Source organism: Typopeltis vanoorti, chromosome 26 (genome assembly GCF_054136105.1).
Source record: "Typopeltis vanoorti isolate ZY-2024b chromosome 26, IOZ_Tvanoo_1.0, whole genome shotgun sequence".
Classification (NCBI taxonomy): domain Eukaryota; kingdom Metazoa; phylum Arthropoda; class Arachnida; order Uropygi; family Thelyphonidae; genus Typopeltis; species Typopeltis vanoorti.
Window position 1 is genome coordinate 30,270,687 of NC_143574.1, and position 21,022 is coordinate 30,291,708.

At 34.8% G+C, this 21,022-nt stretch overlaps 1 protein-coding gene across 3 annotated transcripts in view; it reads right to left on the reverse strand.

Moving 5' to 3' along the window:
• The window catches only part of LOC150092456 (fidgetin-like protein 1), a 222,289-nt gene that overhangs the window by 138,988 nt on the left and 62,279 nt on the right, over positions 1 to 21,022 (reverse strand). For all 3 annotated transcript variants that reach the window (XM_090415025.1, XM_090415024.1, XM_090415026.1), the window contains one exon: positions 15,327 to 15,415. In XM_090415025.1, coding sequence (XP_090271151.1) covers positions 15,327 to 15,415 — 89 coding nt within the window. The remainder of the gene's footprint in view (positions 1 to 15,326; positions 15,416 to 21,022) is intronic.

Here is a 21,022-nt window from a genome sequence, read left to right on the forward strand (position 1 = left end):
CATGTTTAATACCACTTTACTTCATAATATGATCCATATAAATAATGAATAACAGAGGGGATAATGTACATCCTTGTCTCACACTAGATTTAACATTAAACCATCTTCCTGTACTTCCTTCAATTCTAACTGCTGACTTACAACTCAAATAAAGACTAAGTATTGCTTGATATAATGTCCCACTGACACTATATAACTGTAACGTATTGAATAGCTTCTCTCTTGGCACCTTGTCATATGCCTTTTCCAGATCGACAAAACTTAAAAACAGATCTTTGTTATATTCCCATGCTTTTTCAACTATTTGTCGTAAAGTGAAGATCTGATCCTGACAGCCTCTATTTGGCCTGAATCCAGCTTGTTCGTCTCCAAACTTTTCTTCCACAATTCTTCTCAACCGTTTCTCAAGTATACTTGCATAGATCCTGCGAGGCACACTCAGTAGGGAAATACCTCTGTAATTCTCACATTCAGTTTTATTTCCCTTTTTATATATGGGTACTATTAGAGCTCTACTCCAATCATCAGGAATTCGTCCCTCTGTCCAGGTTTTCTGAACGATGCTGTGCAGCCACTGTAAGACTTTTATACCACCATACTTCAGCATTTGTGGTCGAATATCATCTACTCCTGCTGCCTTTCCACATTTCAAGCCTTTGATTGCTTTTTCTACTTCAAGTATGGATATGTATTCCTGACTGTATGCCTGTTGAATGTTTTTTACCACTGTGCTATCACTGCTTATTTCATTTAGCAATTTTTCGAAGTAATTACTCCATACTTCAAGGATATCTTTTTCTACCATTTTCATGTCACCTTCATCATCTCTGACTCCTTTTACAGCACTCTTTCCTCCATTCCTAAGCTTCTTCAACAACCTCCAGAATATTTTGCCACCTTCTTGATATTTATTTTCTATGTTCTTCCCAAAGTCATCCCATGATTTTTGTTTAGCTAGTTTTATACAGTGTTTCGCTTTCTTATATTTGTCTGTGTATTCTCTAAGAGCACAAGCTGACTTATTTGCCAGGAACTTTTGATATGCTTTCTTCTTTTCCTTCACTGCCTCTTTAAGTTCTTGTGTCCACCATGGAGTTCTGATTTTTTTATCCTTGCAGACAACTTCACCACATGCCTTTGTGGCAGATTCCATCAATGTTTTCTTCAAGGATTGCCACTGAATCTCCAAGGTTTGGTTCCTGTTCTCAAACTCGTTCATTTTTTTTCAATAATCTTTGTGTATTTTAGTCTACAGTTCACATTTGAGAGCTGCTCAACTTTTATTTGCTTTAAAACTTTCTTACATGTTATTCTTTCCAATATGAAATTCAATTTTATCCTGCTCAAGACTAAATAGTGATCACTTCCAATTTCAAATCCTCTGTACACTCTGGTGTCCTGCACCAGGGAGAAAACATCACTACCAACAATAACATAGTCAATGAGACTTAATCCATGCCTCATCTCTCCATGTGAATTTGTGCACATTTTTATGTTGGAACATGGTGTTAGTAATAACCAGTCCATGTCCTGAGCAGAAATCCAACAAATACTTGCCATTATTATTGGCTTTGCTCTTTTCTTCAAATTTTCCCAAAATATTTTTGTATGTCTGACAATCATTTCCTACTCTGCTATTTAGATCCCCAACAAGGACCAACTTTTCCCTTTTCATTGTGTCAGTTGCTTTGTCTAAAGCATCAAAAAATTCCCCCACTTCTACCTTAGTAGAACCTTCTGTGGGACCATAGGCACAAATAAGTCTCATTGTCCAATTCCCCATTCTGATATTTGCCCACATCACTCTTCTTGAGACTGCCTGCCATTCCAGAAGATTAGCCTCGTATTTTGTGTTGAATACTATGGCTACTTCTTCTTTTCCTTGATTGTCATTTCCTGAATATAACATTTCGTATTTATTGCTCAGAAAGATCTCACCAGTTTTTGTCTTTTTTGTTTCAGTCACCCCTATAATGTCGATCTGATAATTATCTAATTCTTCAGCTAGCTCCATTTCTTTGCCATTCAGGCTTCTTATGTCGATAGTAGCGATCTTTAACTCCGGTGATGTTGGGTTGGGGTGTGCTTTCAGATTTGTTCCAGTAGCTGACTTTTAGCTGTTCGTTCTGGTTCCCTGGCGAACCAGAACGAAAAACAACGTGGGCCTTGTGTAATCGGGCGACGCCACAGCCAGCATGAAATTTTGTCATGTTGTACCATCATTTTGTATATTGGTTTAAGGCAATAAGAGTATAATTTGGTCGGCTAAATCCCAAATTGCCAGCCCATCCTCGTTCGTTCAGTATCCAGGTAGATGCCCAACAGGGTGCACCACGAGAAGGTGAGGATTGGACATTAGGTTAGAAGCCCTAGTGGGTTCTCCGCATTCCTTTAATGGCTATGTGGAGGTCTCCTCTCAGTTATACAGCTTGTTACCATAGCTGTAAAAAAAAAAAATCAGTGATCTACAGAATGGATAAAAATAAAGGAGTAACTTGTTCAGAGTCCTTTTTTTAATATATACAGGTAGTTTCCAGCTTTGCAAGTTAATTTGTTCCATGCACTCCATTAAAGTAGGAATTTATTTCCCATAAAGATAATGTTGAAAATAAGTTATGTTCTCAACAATGAAATTTGACCATAGTAATGTTAAATAAATGTCAATAAACAATAGTTTATGCTTATGAGAACTTAATTTTTTTTTCTCAAAAAATCCAAAGTATGAATAACCTTTAAAATCAAGCAAATTATAAGTTATTTGTTTCCAAGCCACTCTTCCCTTTTCTTTATAAATTTTACAATAGCTACAGATTTTTAAAATCTATAGCAGCTTTTCTAGTGCACCTCGAAATTTGAATCTTGAGTTGAAAATCTTAAGTTACTTTTTTTTTTTTTTGGTGTTGTAAAGCTTCATCAAACCTCTTGAGAGAGTAAAGGAATGAACCCGGTTTAAATATTTTTCAGCTGTTAATATTAAATATTATTATATTATTAATATTAATAATAAATGTTAATAATAAATAAATATTATTCAGCTGTTAAATATTTTTCTTTTTCATATTTTGCCATTTCATGGAGGTTTTCATTTCTGAGCTTTCCACTGTGTGCTTTGAAGCAAATCAGTGATGCCATTTGTAGGAATCTCAAGTTGTTAGCAACATTAATGACAACTTCTGTTTCATTTTGTACAACCTCTACTGGTTCTTGAAATCATTCATAATTATTAATAAACTGAGACAAAATATTATAACCTGAGCACAGTAGCATTGTATTGTTAGGCACATAGTTTCAAATCGCATATTTACGAATGTTTAGCATTTGTTTATTGCTATTAATGCTCATATTTTCAATTTTTATTCATACTCGAAAAAATAACTATTAAACCTAGGAACTTATAAAGCAGGAACTGCCTGTATATTTAAATGAAATATTAAAAGAATAATAATATGCAAATAATGCAGAAATACAATTAGAACCATGCAGCTAATCAATTGTTGACTGTTAATACAGAAGATAACCCACTTAGCTCATACAACCTGGATGAGGTTGATACCAAATAAGGCATGAGAATTTTCTTCTTTCACTACACGTTATTCCCGCTTCCTATGCAGGGTCCGCGTGTTACTTAGATGCGACTACTTGTTAGTACCACTCCCAACCGACCTGTCACCTAGTCTACCGCTGGGGGGGGGATATATTTTTGGCTGTAGTAGCGTATGTTCACGGGGCTGGTTTGCCTGCTTGCGGGATGAAAAATGCCAGATAAACTGGTGGAAAAAACCCCACTGCCCGCGCCCAAGACTGGCTAACTTGGCTATGCCTGAGGAAGATCCTCAAGTTCCTCACGTCTTCGACGGGAATCGAACCTGGGACACTCCTTCCCCAAGCATATGGTTGCAAAGTGCAAATCCACTAGGCTAACAGTGCAGACTAAATAAGGCATGAGAATATCTTTTGAAAAATGAAAGTTATGGTATTTAAAAGAAGAAAGCAGAAGCAAAAGAGTTTTAAATAACAAACCAATTAAATATATCAGTCCTTTTAATTATCTTGGCTATAATATAAGTTACATTAAAGAAACAGATCCTAAACATGAAATTAATAAATTATAAAATTATAGGTATGATTAATGATATCTTTAAAGTAGATTTAGTGCAAAATAATAAAAGATTAAGAATATTCAGTGTTTTAGCTGAACCTATCATGATTACATAGAATTGAAGCACAGACAGTGAAAAAAAAAAATGACCCATGAAGAATAACATTAGAAATTAGAAAGTTTAGAAATAAAATTTCTAAAAAGACTAGTATTTTACATTAAACTAGATAAAGAAATACTAAATAAACTAGATAAAAAATATGTACAGTAGATAATCACAGAAACAGCCTCTGCCAGGTTGGCAGGAAAAAGACCCAGAGGAAGACCAAGATAAGTGGATTGATACGGTACAAAGTGCCTTAGATGATAGAAATATATGATCTGATAATGTTGGAGTCTTGACAAGTAACAGACTGATTTGGAGGAAAATTGTAGATAGGAAGTTAGTAATGATGTAAATTTTTCATGTAGTACTATCATATCCTCTACACCCCTTGAGGGTACATGTCAGGAATTTGATGATGATAAATTTTAATATACTTCCAATATTTCAGCAACGTCACATTGCCATTATCACAGGAACTTAAAAACAAGACACGTGCACACAAGCACAATAAACAGTAAATGAGGAACAAAGCAAGAAGCTATTCTTTCTCCTAAAAGTCCTGATGGTGTCCCCTAGCAGGCAATGTTGGTATTCTTGGCCGATTGGGCTGAAGGTCTTCTGATGTAGGTTTCCCAAATTTGGGGCAGTCTCATGCAACCAAATTTATTGAGGTTTCCCAAATTTGGGAAACCTACATCAGAAGACCTTCAGCCCAATAGGCCAAGAATACCAACATTGCCCGCTTGGGGGGGGGAGGAGGAATCAGGACTTTTAGGAGAAATAATAGCTTCCTGCTTTGTTCCTCATTTACTGTTTGTTGTGCTTGCTTACATGCACGAGTCTTGTTTTTAAGTTCCTGTGATAATGGTAACGTGACATTGCCGAAATATTGGAAGTGTATTAATACGTTCGCTGCCATGCTACTTCGGCATAGTCTATTCCCGTACGCCAAGCAATTTCACTTCTTCAAGGTCAGTACGGTAATCTCCTTGCCGGCGGTAAGCATCATACGAGTATACTCGCAGTTGGCTTGTGCAGAGCATATACCTTCTATGGGAATACACAGTTTTGATGCTAGCTCCACAAGCCAAGCATTTTCACTTCTTCAAGTTCAGTACAGTAATCTCGTTGCCGGCGGTAAGCGTCATACGAGTATACTCATAGCTGGCTTGTGTAGCTGGTTTACAAACTACAAGTATACTCGTAGTTGACAGCAAACGTGTTAAAATTTATTTTAATGTATATTCTATTGTACGTTGTAATTCTGTTAAGCTATTTAGTAAGAATGTATAACCAACGTCTAAGCCTTTCCACAAGAATTTTCATATATATATATATATATTGCCAAATTGCATTTATTAATTGTGGAGATAATTCAATTTTAACTAATATTTCAAAGAGTTTGTTTCTTTTTACTAGATCAAAGCCTTTTTTCGTAATCTATGAATACAATACCAGTATTTAGATTGAAATCTGTTTTTCAATTAGCTGTTTTATAGTGAAGACTGAATCAATACATACAATAGATATACAATTTATAAGTTTTGTTCATCCACATTTTTTATACAGTTGTTTATTTTCCCTTTCAATACTGTTGTACATATTTTATATCCAAAATCAAAGAGACTTACTCCTCTATAATGTGAACATTCTGATTTATCCCTTTTTTTGAAAACAGACAACATGGTGAATTTCTTCATTATCTGGAGCCATTCGTGTTAGTAAAAGTTTATTTAATAGATTTAGTAGTCTATTATGTAGTTACAAGTCGGCACATTTAAATGATTCCATATTTATTCCATCATTTACTTTTTTTGTTGTGTTTGTTTTCCTTGGAATTTCAGTTAATTCCTCTAATGTTATAAATTCTGATATGTTATTGTTACATACAGGAGTGCTAATATCATTATCTTTCCAAAGGTTTTCATAATAATTATTCCATTCCTTTTTACTTATATCTCTACTACTCTGTTCTTTAATTTCTTTGTGCAGGTATTTCAGGATTTTATGTTGATGACTGTTCTATTTAAACATTTCTAGTTCTTTTACATACTTATTTCAGTTTTCAACTGTCTCCATATAAAGTTTTAATTTCCCTTTTAGCTATGGCATTCTTTTTCTTATAATTTAATTTATTTCACCCATATGAATCGAAAATAAATCTATAAGTTTCATTTTTTTTCTATATGTTCATTCCAATTTCTGATGCCCATTTTTGCAGTGCCAGTTTCCATTTTTCTTTCTTTTTTTCCCATAGGCTCTCATACCTGCTTTCTTTATTATGTTGTATTTATTCTTAAATTCATTCTATTTTAATATTTTCATTTACTTCTATATTTAGTAAATTTAAAATTTGGTACATTTTTCTAATATTTTCTCCTGTAATAATTTTATTTTAAATACACTTTCTACTGTTCATTTTTTTATTATTATTATTGTTTGTTTGTTTTCATCTTCAGCCATTTTAGAGGTATCAAACAACTTTTCAGTAACTGGATAACGATCTGTTTCTTAATGTAAACTTCTGCAAATCCTTGGTGTCTTTTCTTCTTTTTTTTAATTTTCTATTATGTAATTAATTATAGTTTAGTACCTTTTGCTTCCAAGGTGTATTTGTTCAACTCCTTTCTGCCTATAAAAGGAATTTACTATTTTCAAATTACTGCAGAGTCCTTAGTCCATTCTTATTTTGATGTGTTTCCCCATTATTTCACATACAGTGTTTTATAGATTTGTTTCCTGTTCTAGCATTTTCCAATCACTCATATATGTAGTCATTTTTAATTGTATTGTTAATCATTTGTTGAAGCTGTTTGCAAAGGTCCTCGGATTCTTCTTTATCATAAACACCAAATACTGTTAGGTTTCCTCTTTATATTTTCAATCCTGTTTCTCTTATTGTTTCATTTCAGTATTTATAGTTAATTATTTTATTTTTCCAATCTTTAGATATCATTAGTGTCATTCCTTCTTTTGCTTTTTCAGATATTTCTTCCACCATATTTGAATATAATCATTTAGTTCTTTAATTCCTTTCTGTTATGACAGCCATTTTGATATCACATTGTTTTAATACTTTCTCCAATTTTTCATCTGTATGTGCTATTCCTATAACATTCTCCTAACATTTCATGTTAAAATTCTCATACACCTCCAAATCAAAAAATTAGAATAATCAAAAGAAAATGTGTTGAATGATTTGCAATTCTATTATATAGAAAATAATTATCATCAAATATGAATTAGCATAATCTAAATCTACATACTTTGTAGATTATATAACCATGTAAATGCATAAAAATTAGATATAAATTATAAGAAAACTGTTCTTTGAGAACATAAACAAAATTGGAATAATTTTTAACATGGTCCAAAATATTAGAATATTCCAAATTTTTCCAATTAGCTTTGAGGAGAGCATAGAAATAGCATATATGTCAGTAGTTGCAGGACTGACGTGTGTGAAGAATCATTTGCGCGTGGATTTAAATTAATCATTTGCTAAACATGGGTTGAACGAGTGACATATCAGAAGTTAAGAAGTTTCATATAACTCTCCATTCAGAGAAGGTGAAACTCAACAATTTATAGCTAAGAACTGAAATGTTCTCAAGCAAGCGTGAGTAGAGTATTGAGACAGTATTCTAAATACTGTCTAAATACTGTCACAGTAATAATCATAGTGCGAAATTATTATTATTATTATTTTTAACAGTAACTTCGGGCCATGTGGCGACTGATTTAAGTAGCTTCTCCATTTACTTTTTTATTCATCTGGTAGGGTCATAGTTAACTAGTTGATATGTGCTGTTGTCCGAGACTTTATTTACCCAAACTGCTAAGCTACAAAAGATTCCCGAAATATCTGGGAGTCACTTTAGATAGAACGCTATCTTTTAAATCACATCTCATTAACACAGCATCCAAGCTAAAAACACGAAACAATATTATAATTATTTATTATTATCTAAGACCTCCAGGGAGTCAAGGACTCATCGAGAGAGGCTGTAAATTACCCAACCCAGCTATCATACCTACCCTTGAATTCATTCACACTAGATGCACTCACTACCCATAAGGGAAAATTATTCCACTCACTCACTGCTCTCTGGGAGAAAAACCTAGCTCTTAATGCTTTCTTGACTGAAAACAACCTTAACTTCCATGGATGCCCCGTGTCCTCTTCCCGCCTTCCATATAACGAAAAATTTCATCAGTTGAAATGCTATAACACCCATTCAAAAGTTTATAGACCTCTATCATATCACCCCTTTCTCCTGTTAACAAGAGTCTGTAATCCACACACTCACAATCTGTCCTCATAATCTAAATCCCATAATCCGGATATAATCTTTGTGACTCTTTTTGCACCCTTTCCACAGCTTCTTTATCTCCTTGGAACCCGGGAGACCAAATCTGCGCACATTAATCCAAGTGTGGTTTTATCAATGCCTTATAAAGCGGCAAAATTACTTCCTTATCCTATATGTCAAGGTTCGCTTCAACATAGCAATTATTCTCTGAATTGTATTTGCAACTTTTGCTATGTGACCCTTGAACTTTAAATTCTTATCCACCAATACACAAGATCCCTTGCCTCTTCAATTTCTTGTAGCATAACCTGGAACTCTAATCACGCCAAAGTGCATAACTTTACACTTACTAACATTAAACTGACAACCATTTTCGTTAGCCCAGATTTCCAGTCTATTCAAATCATTTTGTAATTTCTGATATCAGTAGCATCCCTGATTGCCCTGCCTATCTTCGCATCATCAGCAAACAATTGCAAATCTGATGATAAACCCTGCTTGATGTCATTAATGTATAGATTGGACAATAATGGCCCAAGGACTGAACCCTGAGGTACACCCTGATTACCTTAAATCTGGCAGATTCACACCTACTGTATACCACTTTTTGATATCTGTCTGTCAACCATCTCCTGATCCAAATCAAAAGATTATGTTCCAGTCCCATATTCTCCAGTTTACACAACAGCCTATCATGTGGTATCCTATCAAATGCCTTAGAAAAATGCAACATTATCATAGTGTATCCATTCCCTTTATCCAACTCGGCCATAACATTGTTAAAAAAAATGAGCAAATTGCTAAAACATGACCTTCCTTTAGTAAACCCTGCTGTTCTGTCTGCATGCTTGTCTACCCATCTGTATGCGAGTTCTTACCAATTTCTCTAAAATCTTCACTACCACACCAGAGATACTAATAGGTCGGTAGCTAGACACATCAGTTTTTGCACCACCCTTGTGCAATCGAACTATCATACATTCCTTCCATTCCTGTGGTATCATTCCTCAGCTGAGACTCAAGTTATACAAATGTGTGAAAGGCCTGGCCAATTCAGCTGAACATTCCTTTAACAAACGAGCAGATATTCCATCTGTCCCTATTGAAAAATTCTTATCCAGGTTATGCAAGAGCTCTCCAATCTCATTTTCATGAACCTGTAACTCTTCATCCAACGTAGCAGTAGCACCATGCTACATACACCTGGTTGATATATCTTAGCAAAGTGAGCACTCATTAACACTGAACAATCTCCTTAGCTTCCGACACTCATGCATCATCTGCATTCAATAAAATTATTTTTCCACATTCATTCTTTGTTTTGCTTGCGACATAATAAAATGGTTTTGGATTGCCTTTAGCTTGCATGGCCAATTTCTTTACGTACTCCATTTTAGCTTTTCTCACAATTCTCATTACTTTTCTGGAATTTCTCTACCGCCATAGCGGATAAAGTATGTTTGGAAACCTCTAACATTTTAAATTTAAATTATACTAAAACAATAACCAGCAACCTAACAAAATTGGAATCAACAGTGGTAAAATCACTAAAATTAAATCCATTTACTAGAGTAATTACTAGAGCCTATAAAGGCAGTGCCACAGTTATTCTAAATCGAACTACTTATTTGGAAAAAATGAATCTAATAGTCTCAGACAACAGCACATATATACTAGTTAACTATGAACCTACCAATCGAATAAAAAAGAAAACGGAGAAGCTACTTAAATCAGTCACCACATGGCCCGAAGATACCGTTAAAAAATTAATTCTGCACTATGCTCGTTCCCCAAGGATTTACAGTCTACCGAAGATTCACAAACAAAACACACCACTCCGGCTGATAGTCAAAGGTATAGACAGCCCCAATTATCACCTGGCTCCTACAAAATCAAAGATATCACACTGGAAAAAGATAATTTATTAGTCAGTTTTGACGTCTCTGCCCTCTTCACAAATGTTCCCAATCAATGACACAATCCTTCTATTACAGAATTCCTTCTATTCGACATCTTAAGTAAGAAGCATTTCATAAAGAATGCATGAAATGTTCAGTGAAATTTACAACCACTGTCATGATATGGGCTTGAATTAGGTAGGTCGTATATTGTGTATGAAAAAGTCAATTCCAAAGTGTACCAAAAAATTCTTGAGCACTTTGCATTACCAGCATTGAAAGATTTATGTAATAGTGATTTCCTTTTTCACCAAGATTCAGCTTCTTGTCACACTTCCACGAACATTACTAGATCGTTCTAAGAAAGGCAAATCAATGTAATTCCAAGGAATTGGAATTACATTAGATATAATTGAGTTTGCAAATCAATGTAAGGAATTACATTGATTTGCAAACTCAACAGATTTAAACCCCATTGAGAATTTGTGGGGAATTATGAAGATATGTCTTCAAGAAGTTGTCCCAAGAGACAAAAATGAACTTGTTTCTAGTTTGCATACCATATGATCATGTTTTGATTAAAAAAAAAAAAAAAAAAAAGACTGACCCACTAGTAAGTAATATGTGCAACTATTTAGGAATAGTCATAAAAGTCAAGGGGGAGGCAAAGTACTAATTATTATGTTTCCCTTTGACTGCAATTTTTTACACATTTATTTTCACATTATTCTAATATTTTGAACCACGTTAAAAATTATTCTAATTTTGTGAATGTTTTCAAATAACAGTTTTCTTATAATTTATGTTACATTTTTATGTGTTTACATATATATAACCATATAATCTACAAAGTACATAGATTTAGATGATGCTAATTCATATTTGATAATTATTTTCTATGCAATAAATTAGAATTGCAAATCAATCAACACATTTTCTTTGATTATTCTAATTTTTTGATTTAGAGTTGCATTCTGGTTGTACCATTTTCCAGTTTCGTATTCTTTTTCTGATCTGTCTATATGGTTTCTCTCTTGTAGGAGACCTTGGTTACCAGATATAACAGATCAAGTATGATGCCAGGAATATAGCATCATACTTGCTCTGTCTGTTGGCATTAGACTGAACTATGCACACACACACACTACTTGGAAAGAAGTCAATGGAGAACACCACCCCATGGGAAAGGCGCACTGTGCCATGTAATGAGTCGTGTTTATAGCCAGTATAAGCTGGAGGAATATGATGTCCCAAGTCAGTGGAACTGCGTCCAGGCAAAATGGCTGTGAGAAGGGAACTGACAGAGTTTGAAACAAACGTTTGATAAGATGCCATGCTGCAGACTTATTTGTTTGGTCTGTTGACAAATTGGACCATCCCAGGTTGATAATCAGTGATGCATGCTAAGATGGAAGTTCAGAGAGTCAACGGCCTCACACTCACTGAATGTGACCATAAGGTGCTACAAAGGATAATACATAAAAACCACCATTCGCTGACCGAGAGGTTGAACATGGAGTTCCAGGCATCGACTGGAACACTAATCTGCACAAAAACATTTAGAATCGAAGTTGGCAATATGCAAGCTCCACATTACTTAAACCAACATACAGCATAGTCTCCACTGGGACATGGAAGCTTGGAAAGTGGTGTTATGGAGCGTCAAATCACGCTAAACCCTCTACTGAGCAGATGGATGGGTGTGATAGATGTCTGGTGAACATCTCTTACCAGAGTGCATAACCCCAACTTAAAATTCAGAGGTGGCAGTGTAATGGTATAGTCCTGTTTTTCTTGATTTGGCCTCGGACATCTGTTTGTGGTGCCCCAAACACTGAACTCCGAGAGGTATCTGAACATTCTGGACAATGCAATGCTTTCTATGTGGCATTTCTACAGAACTGACCATTGTCTCTTTCAGCAAGATAATGCACCGTGTCATAAGGCTGCTGCTGTAACTGGATGGTTTGTGGAAATGAACATCACCACACTTGAACTGGCCTCCATAGAACCCTGATCTCAACTATTGAACATCTGTGGGATGGAATGTTGGGTGAGGTCAAGGGACATTTGCCCCACAATAGTCCAGGACCTCATTACATGCCTACAGGAAGAATGGTTCAAAATTCAGATTGTTCACTGCAGCGAAAGGAGGTCTTACATGTACATCTAAATGAGGTGGGTTGCCAAGGCTCTTTGTTCCTCACACACAATGGTGTCCATTGACTTCTTTCCAAGCAGTATGCGCACCAGATGAAAAATCTTATAAAGATTCCTTTCTTATAAAGATTCTGTGTGTCTAGATAATATCTGAAACCAAATTATCTCAAACAAAGTGCACTGTTAATAATAACTGAGCTGCAGGTTTGTGAATCATTATGTTATGATGCCAAAATCAGGAAAATCCAGAAAAACCCAGATCCCAAACATTCATTTAAACTTTTTTACCCATATAAATTTTTCCTCTAGTCAAAACACTAATCAAAGGGATAAGATTTTAGAATAATCCTTATATATGCAAAATTTAAAATACTATGTACTAACACTGATAGGACAACCATTATTGACAGAGATGAAAGTGCAAAGATAAAAGTTTTCTGGAGGGACCTTATATCTCCGGAAGTAACTGGGAACCATCTATAGTAGTTCCGAAGCATAGATATTGGACCTGACAATAGAAGAAGGCAGTCTGATCTGATGAATACCTAAACTGCTACCTCATCTTGTGATTTTTGAGGTAAACTACTGATTAATCTAATTCCTTCTAAATGCAGAAGCAGTTTTACTTTCTTCATCATCAGTTTTTACTGAATGGCACATAACAACAACATTATAGATAGAATGATCAGATACCTAAAGCGAGTCCAATCAGAATCCAAAAAATAATTAATAATCTCGAAAAAATTGCTAGTAAAAACAAATGAACAATAAACCTGTAATTGTGGTTGTAATGCCAAAACATGAAACACATACTTTCTATACATTTTTTTTATATATAATTTTTTGTATATAATTTTCTTATTTTGTATAATTTCTTATCAATTCTCAGAAGAGAACATACAAGAACTTATAAAAAGAAATTCTGATGTCTAATACTTCAATGGTTATCTTCACTGTTACCAGTGTTTTTTTTTGATGATATCCAGTTTCAGTTCAACATTAGCAATTTAAATTTGTGTCTAATAATCAACTTGGCTCCATCTGTTGCGATTCAGAAATGCATTTGTTTAAAGTAATCACGTTTTTAAACAGCTTTACTAATTGTGTTAACTATATAAGCACATTTTATTATAGTGCACAACATCAAAACTTTTTTTCATATATCTACCATATCTCAACCAATAACACCTTCACCAAGTGCAAAATAATTTAGAGTGAATCTGCTGTTCTGATGAGATAAGGTCAAACAACTTGAGTGCAGTAAGATTAGTCTGTAGGTTTCCATGTGTTTCTCAATAATATAAAGGAATTTTCAAAATAAAATGTCTTCTGTGAAGGGAAGAAACAAGTTTCTAAACACGTTTCTAAACAATGAAAGAAACACATTTCTTTCGTTGCTCCATAACACAGCACATCCACTTCACTTTAATCATACCAATAAAGCCACTTTATTATTAAATAAATATACAATGCTTGGAAAGAAGTCAACTGACACCATAGTGTGAGGAACAAACAGCCATGGTACCAACCTTAATAAGATGTAGGACCTCCTTTCATTTCAGTGGCTGCAGCAAACCAACAGGGCATACTTTCCACAAATGTGCAATAGCGATCAATAGGAATTCTGGACCATTCTTCCTGTAAGCATGTAATAAGGTCCCAGACTGCTGTAGGACAGATGTCCCTTGACCTTACCTGATGCTCTGGTTCATCTCACAGATGTTCAACAGGGTTGCAATCAAGGTTCTGTGGAGGTGTGGTAATTTTCACGTCCACAAACAATGTAGTTACAGCAGCAGCCTTATGACAAGGTGCATTGTCTTACTGAAAGAGACAATGGCAATTCCATAGAAACACCACAAAATAGGAAGCACTGCATTGTCCAAGATGTTCAGATACCTCTCGGAGTTCAATGTTTGTAGCACCACAAACAAACAAATCTGAAGCTAAACTAGGAAAAACAGGACTATACCATCACACTCCCACCTCCAAATTTTAAGTTGGGGTTATGCACTCTGGTAAGAGACATTCACTGGGCACCCATCACACCCATTCATCTGCTCGGTAGAGGATGGCATGATTCGTTGCTCCATAACACAGCTTTCCCAGCTTCCATGTCCAACTGTACACGCTCTATGCACCATTGAAGATGATGTTCCATGTTGGTTCAGGTAATGTGAGTCCTACCACAGAAACTCATGTTGTAAGCCTCAGTTCTGAACGTTTTTGTGCAAATTCTTGTTCCAATCAATGCCTGGAACTCCATATTCAATGTGTCGAACAACAAATGGCAGTTCTTACGTCTTATCCTTTGTGGCACCTTACAGTCATGTTCAGTGACTAGGATGCTACAAATGGGTTGTCTACTGCAGATGACTCCCTGCACTTTCATCTCAGTATGGTATCATTGACTGCTGATCTGGGATGACCCAATTTGTCAACAATTTGCCAAACAGATAAGCCTGCAATGTGGAAACCTATCACAATGTCTCTTTCAAATTCCATCCATTCCCTTCTTGCATCAATTTCACCCAGACACAGTTGCACTAACTTGGGAGCATCATATTCCTCCAATTTATTCTGGCTACAAATACATGTGCTACATGACCCAACGCACCTTGCAAATGGAGTATCCGTTAGCTTCTTTCCAAGCAGAGTGTGTGTATGTGTATATATAATTATATATATATTTTTTTTCTTTTATTGTATAAATATTCCTTATTGTTAAGAATAGAAATGTTTTGTTTTACCTTGTGCCCAAACATTTACGAGAAACTCCATAATTACCGGAAGACACCATGTTTTTAGATGAACTATACTTTTTCTGCTGTTCAACAGCCTGTTATATGAAAGTTACATAAATTAATTCAAAATAAAAATTCATATCCATTATTGTCTAATAGTAATGGATATCATCAATAATGAAGGAATAAATAATAATAATGAATAAGAATAATATCATATAACAGGCACAACTTCAAAAACACAAAAACTGAGGTTTCACTTCCTTCATATAAAGTGTCTTGGTATTGTATTATTTAAAAAGACATGATTTCTGATCCGTATATTTGCTATTCATAAATGCTTCTAATAAATAGTTTTAATGGAACATGTGCACTACACATATTTAAATAACTTTCACGGCCTATACATGAAACAAAAATGATATGAGTTTTATTCAAAAAATGTGCTGTATTTAATCAAACATTACATAGACAATGTCAGGAAAACAAACTATTTATTATGTTCAAAATGTAAATTACAATGATTCATAAATCATGTGTATATTAGCTCGTGTCTCAATTGCAGGTGAAGTATATGATATTACACTATTAGAGTTCAAAGGAACAACTATAAAAAGTTGCATAGATAAAAAAAAATTTTTAATAATTATTAGTTAAAAAAAAAACACAAGAGCAATTAATGGTGATCACGTCCCAGAACATGAATATTGGTATCAGTTTGATTGGTTGGGGTTTGGATGATTTTGTAGCATTTCACATGTTTTAAGGAAACGATGATCAAATTTGAACTTGCTAGAATGAAGACATTTTGTTTAATTCTAAAGAACTCTGTATCTAGTGTCAATGGTGTGAGAAGCATGGCTAGACCTGTCAGATTCCAAAAACATAATATAGTTTTGCTGTTCTTCAATTCTAATCAAGGCAGATCCAATAACTTCTGTTCAATTGCTTTTCTGCAGTTTTCTCTGCATTTTTCTCCATATTCCTTTAAGAGCTTTAAGTCCAAAATAGCAAAGATGCCATGAGCAGCGTACTTGATAGATAGCTGGTAAGGAAAGTGTGGTAATGTATCTTTTGTAAATGGTAGGAAGGACGACAGTTTGTGAGCTGGTTTGAAGGAAATATATAGTCTGAATTCATTAACAATTCTTGCTATTTGTTCCGTGATTCCTTTAAGGTAGGTATCGAAATTGTTTTCACATAATTACTGATAATTATCATCCTTCTACCAAATTACAATCTGATGTGAAAAAAATTTCAACACTACTGTGATATACTCTTCCCTACATATCTGAGCTTTCTTAAGAAATGGAAGATAATTTTGCAAACTTCTTATTATCTTCTACATGCTTTCCAAAATCCTCCCATAACTTCTCTTCAGCTGCTTTTCTGCAGTTCTCCCTGCACATGATAACTTATTGGCTCTGAACTTTTGACATAATTTCTCTTTTTCAGGACTGCTTCTTGGATTTCTGAGTCTCCCATTTTTCTATTCTTTGCAAAAAAATTCCAAGAAATGCTTCTCTGCTGAGTGAATAAATCATTTCTTAAGATTTTGCACTCAACCTATGAAATTCATAAAATAATATGGCTGGGATAGCACAGAGACATCCGAATAAATTTATATGAAATATGAGAGAGAGAGAAATCGGCCAAAACAAAGTTGAAAATATACAAGAAACCATTCAAGCCAATATTAACATAGGGAGCAAGAAGTTGGATTAAAAATAAAACTGATAATTAAAAGTCTGGAGACCATAGATATGAGAGTTCTGAGAAGAATGATTGGAGCAAATAGATGGCAGAACTGTATTAGAAATAAAGATACTAAAAACAAAGGTATTGGAAAAGAAATAATGATATCAGAAAAGAACATGACATATAATACAAAAATGTACAAATAGCATTACTCTAATATACAGTCACTTAAAGAGAATGGGAAATTGTATAGCAAAAAAAAGTGATTAAAATAAGAATGACGGGAGAGAGCGAAAAAGAAGACTAACATATATGTAGGCTGATGCAAAGCCACAGAAATGTAAGAAATGACAATCGGTCCTGATAAATAATACACCGATTTGAAAGAAAGTTGATGATCGTAAACTTGGAATAAAATCTTAATTGTTTTAAATTGTAATAATAAATGATATAATCCTTGTGCATATACACTAAAAAATGATGAGTCTACAATTCGCATCTACACATTGACTGGCACTAGTTCTTTTCAAAATTTTAGTACACATTTTAATACTGTAGAACACTAGTTGATGGTCACTTCATATTTCAAAAGTTGATGATAATATGCTAGCAGAGTTGTGTGAATGTGTGGGATGAATTTGAGGGACAGATAGAACTATATTATACAGATGAGCTATATTTAAATGGATTTGGTGCGAGTCAGTTGGAGAAACTGTTGCTGCAAGATAAAGTAATGATTAAAATGAATGGAAAAACCCGAGGAAGTAACAGCTGTTTGGAAGAGCAGAAAAGTGAGGTAGGAGAGTTCGCAAATGGAGAGGTGAGTGGCATGAGTGAAGAAAAGGAACACGAGGAGGACAGGGAAATGTGGGAAAGTCAGGGTGGACAGGGCAACACTGTGTGGAAGTGTAGATAGTTTCAGGAGTGGAAGCACGAGTGTGCAAGAAAGGATTAAGATAGTCAATAATGTGGGGTGCCATTTAGGTCTGCAGAAAAGTGTAATATCAGTAATGATAGAGAAGAATGGCCAGAGGGGGAGGTGTCATATCCAAGAATGGGGTCAGCAGGACTTGTCGAAACAGCAAAGAAATGAGCTGATGTGTATAAACAAATGCCAGAAGTATTTAAAATAATGGGAATGAAACTGTAGTGTTGATATAGTTAATTTGCCCAAAAATTCTTGGAATAAGTGAGACATGTTGAACAGGGATGACATTCTGACAGGAATAGAAAGGTAGGGATATGTAGTCTTTCATGAAGACAGACAAGGCAGAAAGGGAGTGACATTGATGAAAAAGGAGCTGTGCCCATCTATGGTGGAGATGCAAGGAGCAAATAGTGAAAGTGGTTTTGAAGCAGTATGGTGTGAAGTGAAGGTAGACAGGATGAAATGTTTAGTAAGGTGTTGCTTTAGGCCTAGTAATGTGGCGAGAAGGAAATGTTTACGCAAATTGGTCTGGCTAATAAGAGTAATCATTATGGGCGATTTCAATTATGATAATATAGTCTGGAATGAAGAGATTGTGTCTGAAACAAAAGAGAATGAATTTGAGTTTTTGAGGGACAACTATCTTAGGCCATACATGAGGGTCAAGAGTGTTGGATTTGATTACTTCATTGATGATCATATCAGAAGATATGATCATAAATGAAGTGTCAAATTATCCTCCAGATGGTGAAAGTGACCATGAAGTGATCACTTGAGTGGTGGCTAGCCATATCAGGATTTTTGTGAGAAAGAATTATATGTAGAACTATAAAGCAGTAATTATGACAAACTCAGGAGGCAGCTTGCAGCAATACCATGGAATGAGGAAATGGATTGGAAGGAAATCGATATTGCTTGGTCCCTACTCAGGAACTATGTGGCAGAGACAATGACTGTGTATCCCAAAGGTCAGGTGATTAAATAAGGTAGATGGAAAATTGATGACTGAAGAAGTGAAGCAAGCAATCTGAAAGAAAAAGGCACTATGGAGGCAGCACAAGATGAGTGGTAATAATCAGTTACATGAGCAGTTTAAAGCGCAAGCAAGGAGAGTGAGGGCTTGGTAAGTGCAGTATGAGCAGCAGTTAGTAAATGAGGCTAAAAGAAATCCTAGGGAGTTTTTTTGATATATGGCCAGTAGAAGGAAGAATGATTATGGGAAGATGATATTGGTCAGCAATATAAATATAAAGAAGAATGATAAACAATGAGGATATAGGTGTTAAATGAGCAGCTCATTAAAGCATTCCATCTTTGTGAATGCAACATAATGCAAAACTTCGGAGATCAAGTGGAAAGGGGAAGAACCGCTGATGGTGAGCGAGCAGAAGGTATATCAAGAATGGAGTAAACTTGAAGTCAATAAGCCATAGTACTACTTGATGGTATATCAAGTTCTATGTTCCAGGGACTTAACAACAGCTTTGACTTTAACCAAAGGAGTGAAAAGAGGACAAAATTGTTCTACTTCATAAAGTGGTGATAAGACTAAGGCTTTAAATTATAGGACAATCTGCTTGTCAGGAATTGTGGGATGTTAGAGAAGCTAAGAGAATTCTGCTACTGTCAACCCAGGATTCAGAACTGGGTTGACAGCAGCAGAATTCTCTTTGATGGGCAGCATGAGTGTGCTAAAGGAAGATCATGTTTTAGCAATCTACTTACTTATTATAACAAGGTGATGAATATGTTGGACAACGGAATTTATATTTTGTAAAGGCCTTCGATAGATTGCCACATGACAAGTGATAATTACACTGAAACAGATGACGGCTGGATGGTAAATTAATGCATTGGATTGGAGATTGACTGTCTGATAGGTATCAGCAGCTCATGTATGGAGGAGTGATATCCCTGAAGAGGAAAGTCACTAGTGGTGTCACCCAGGGGTCTGTTTTTGGGGGCCACTGTTGTTTAATTCGAATGGACTTAAATGGTAATATATAGTTGTTTGCAGATGATGCAAAGTTGGGAGAGTTACGAGAAGTAGAGCAGATGTAGCCTTGCAAGAGAACTTGAATATGACACTTTCTGAAATGGGCAACTGTGTGTGGAGATATCAGTTCAATATAGCAAAGTGTGAGATTTTAAAATTTGGGAAGCAAATATTGTGGTGCTTGTGATTTGTGTTCTTGTAAGATATGACTGGGTGTATGGAGTAACTTTCTTTATGTATTTTGATTTAATTGTGAATTTATCAATTTTATCTTTGTCTTTTAGTTCATATAAATAAATTTTTTTTCATCAGGTTTGGAGTGGGGTTGCAATCTATCTTTTAATATGTATTAGGATCTGAAATAATATTTCTTCTTTTGTTTCTATAATCTGATTTATTGATGAGAACGTCTCCTTTATCAGCCTTTGTGACTAAAATATCTCAGCTATTTCTTAAGGATTTCAATTGTATTTCATAAATTTAGGGGAAGATTTGGTTTTATAAGATGTTTACTATTAATATTCTTTTTCTTTTTTTTTTCTTGTAGGCTGATGCAAAGCCACAATATGGCTTTCTTCAAATCATTTTGTAGTTTAGCTTGAGCTTCTATAATGATTTCTTCATGGGGAGACCTTTTTTGGGGAAGAGTGAAATTTAGATTTTTCTAATAATGAAGTTTCATTCAGCATGAGAGGATGATTAGAAAGGCACATTACTGAGCTATAAATGTTTTACTTTTGAGAGTTATAGCATAAGGGAGTTTTTTGTGATAAAGTTGATTTGTAATGCTATTTCATTTCTTAGTATGTTTGATTTCGATTTGAGCAGTAACAATAGAGATTTTTTTGTGCTATTTCATTAGAAAAGATAAGCCATTCTTCTGTCAATACATTGCCCTACATCATATCTGAGGTTTGGCATCTCTCCAACAACAAAAACCTTTCAACCAATCAAAATACCTTCACAGCATTAACACACCCTACGAAATTTTATTATTTTATTCGAATGATGGCATCACTTCACACTGTAAATCAATTTCATCATATATTTTTATATTTTCAGGTTTCACTTTCGAGACCT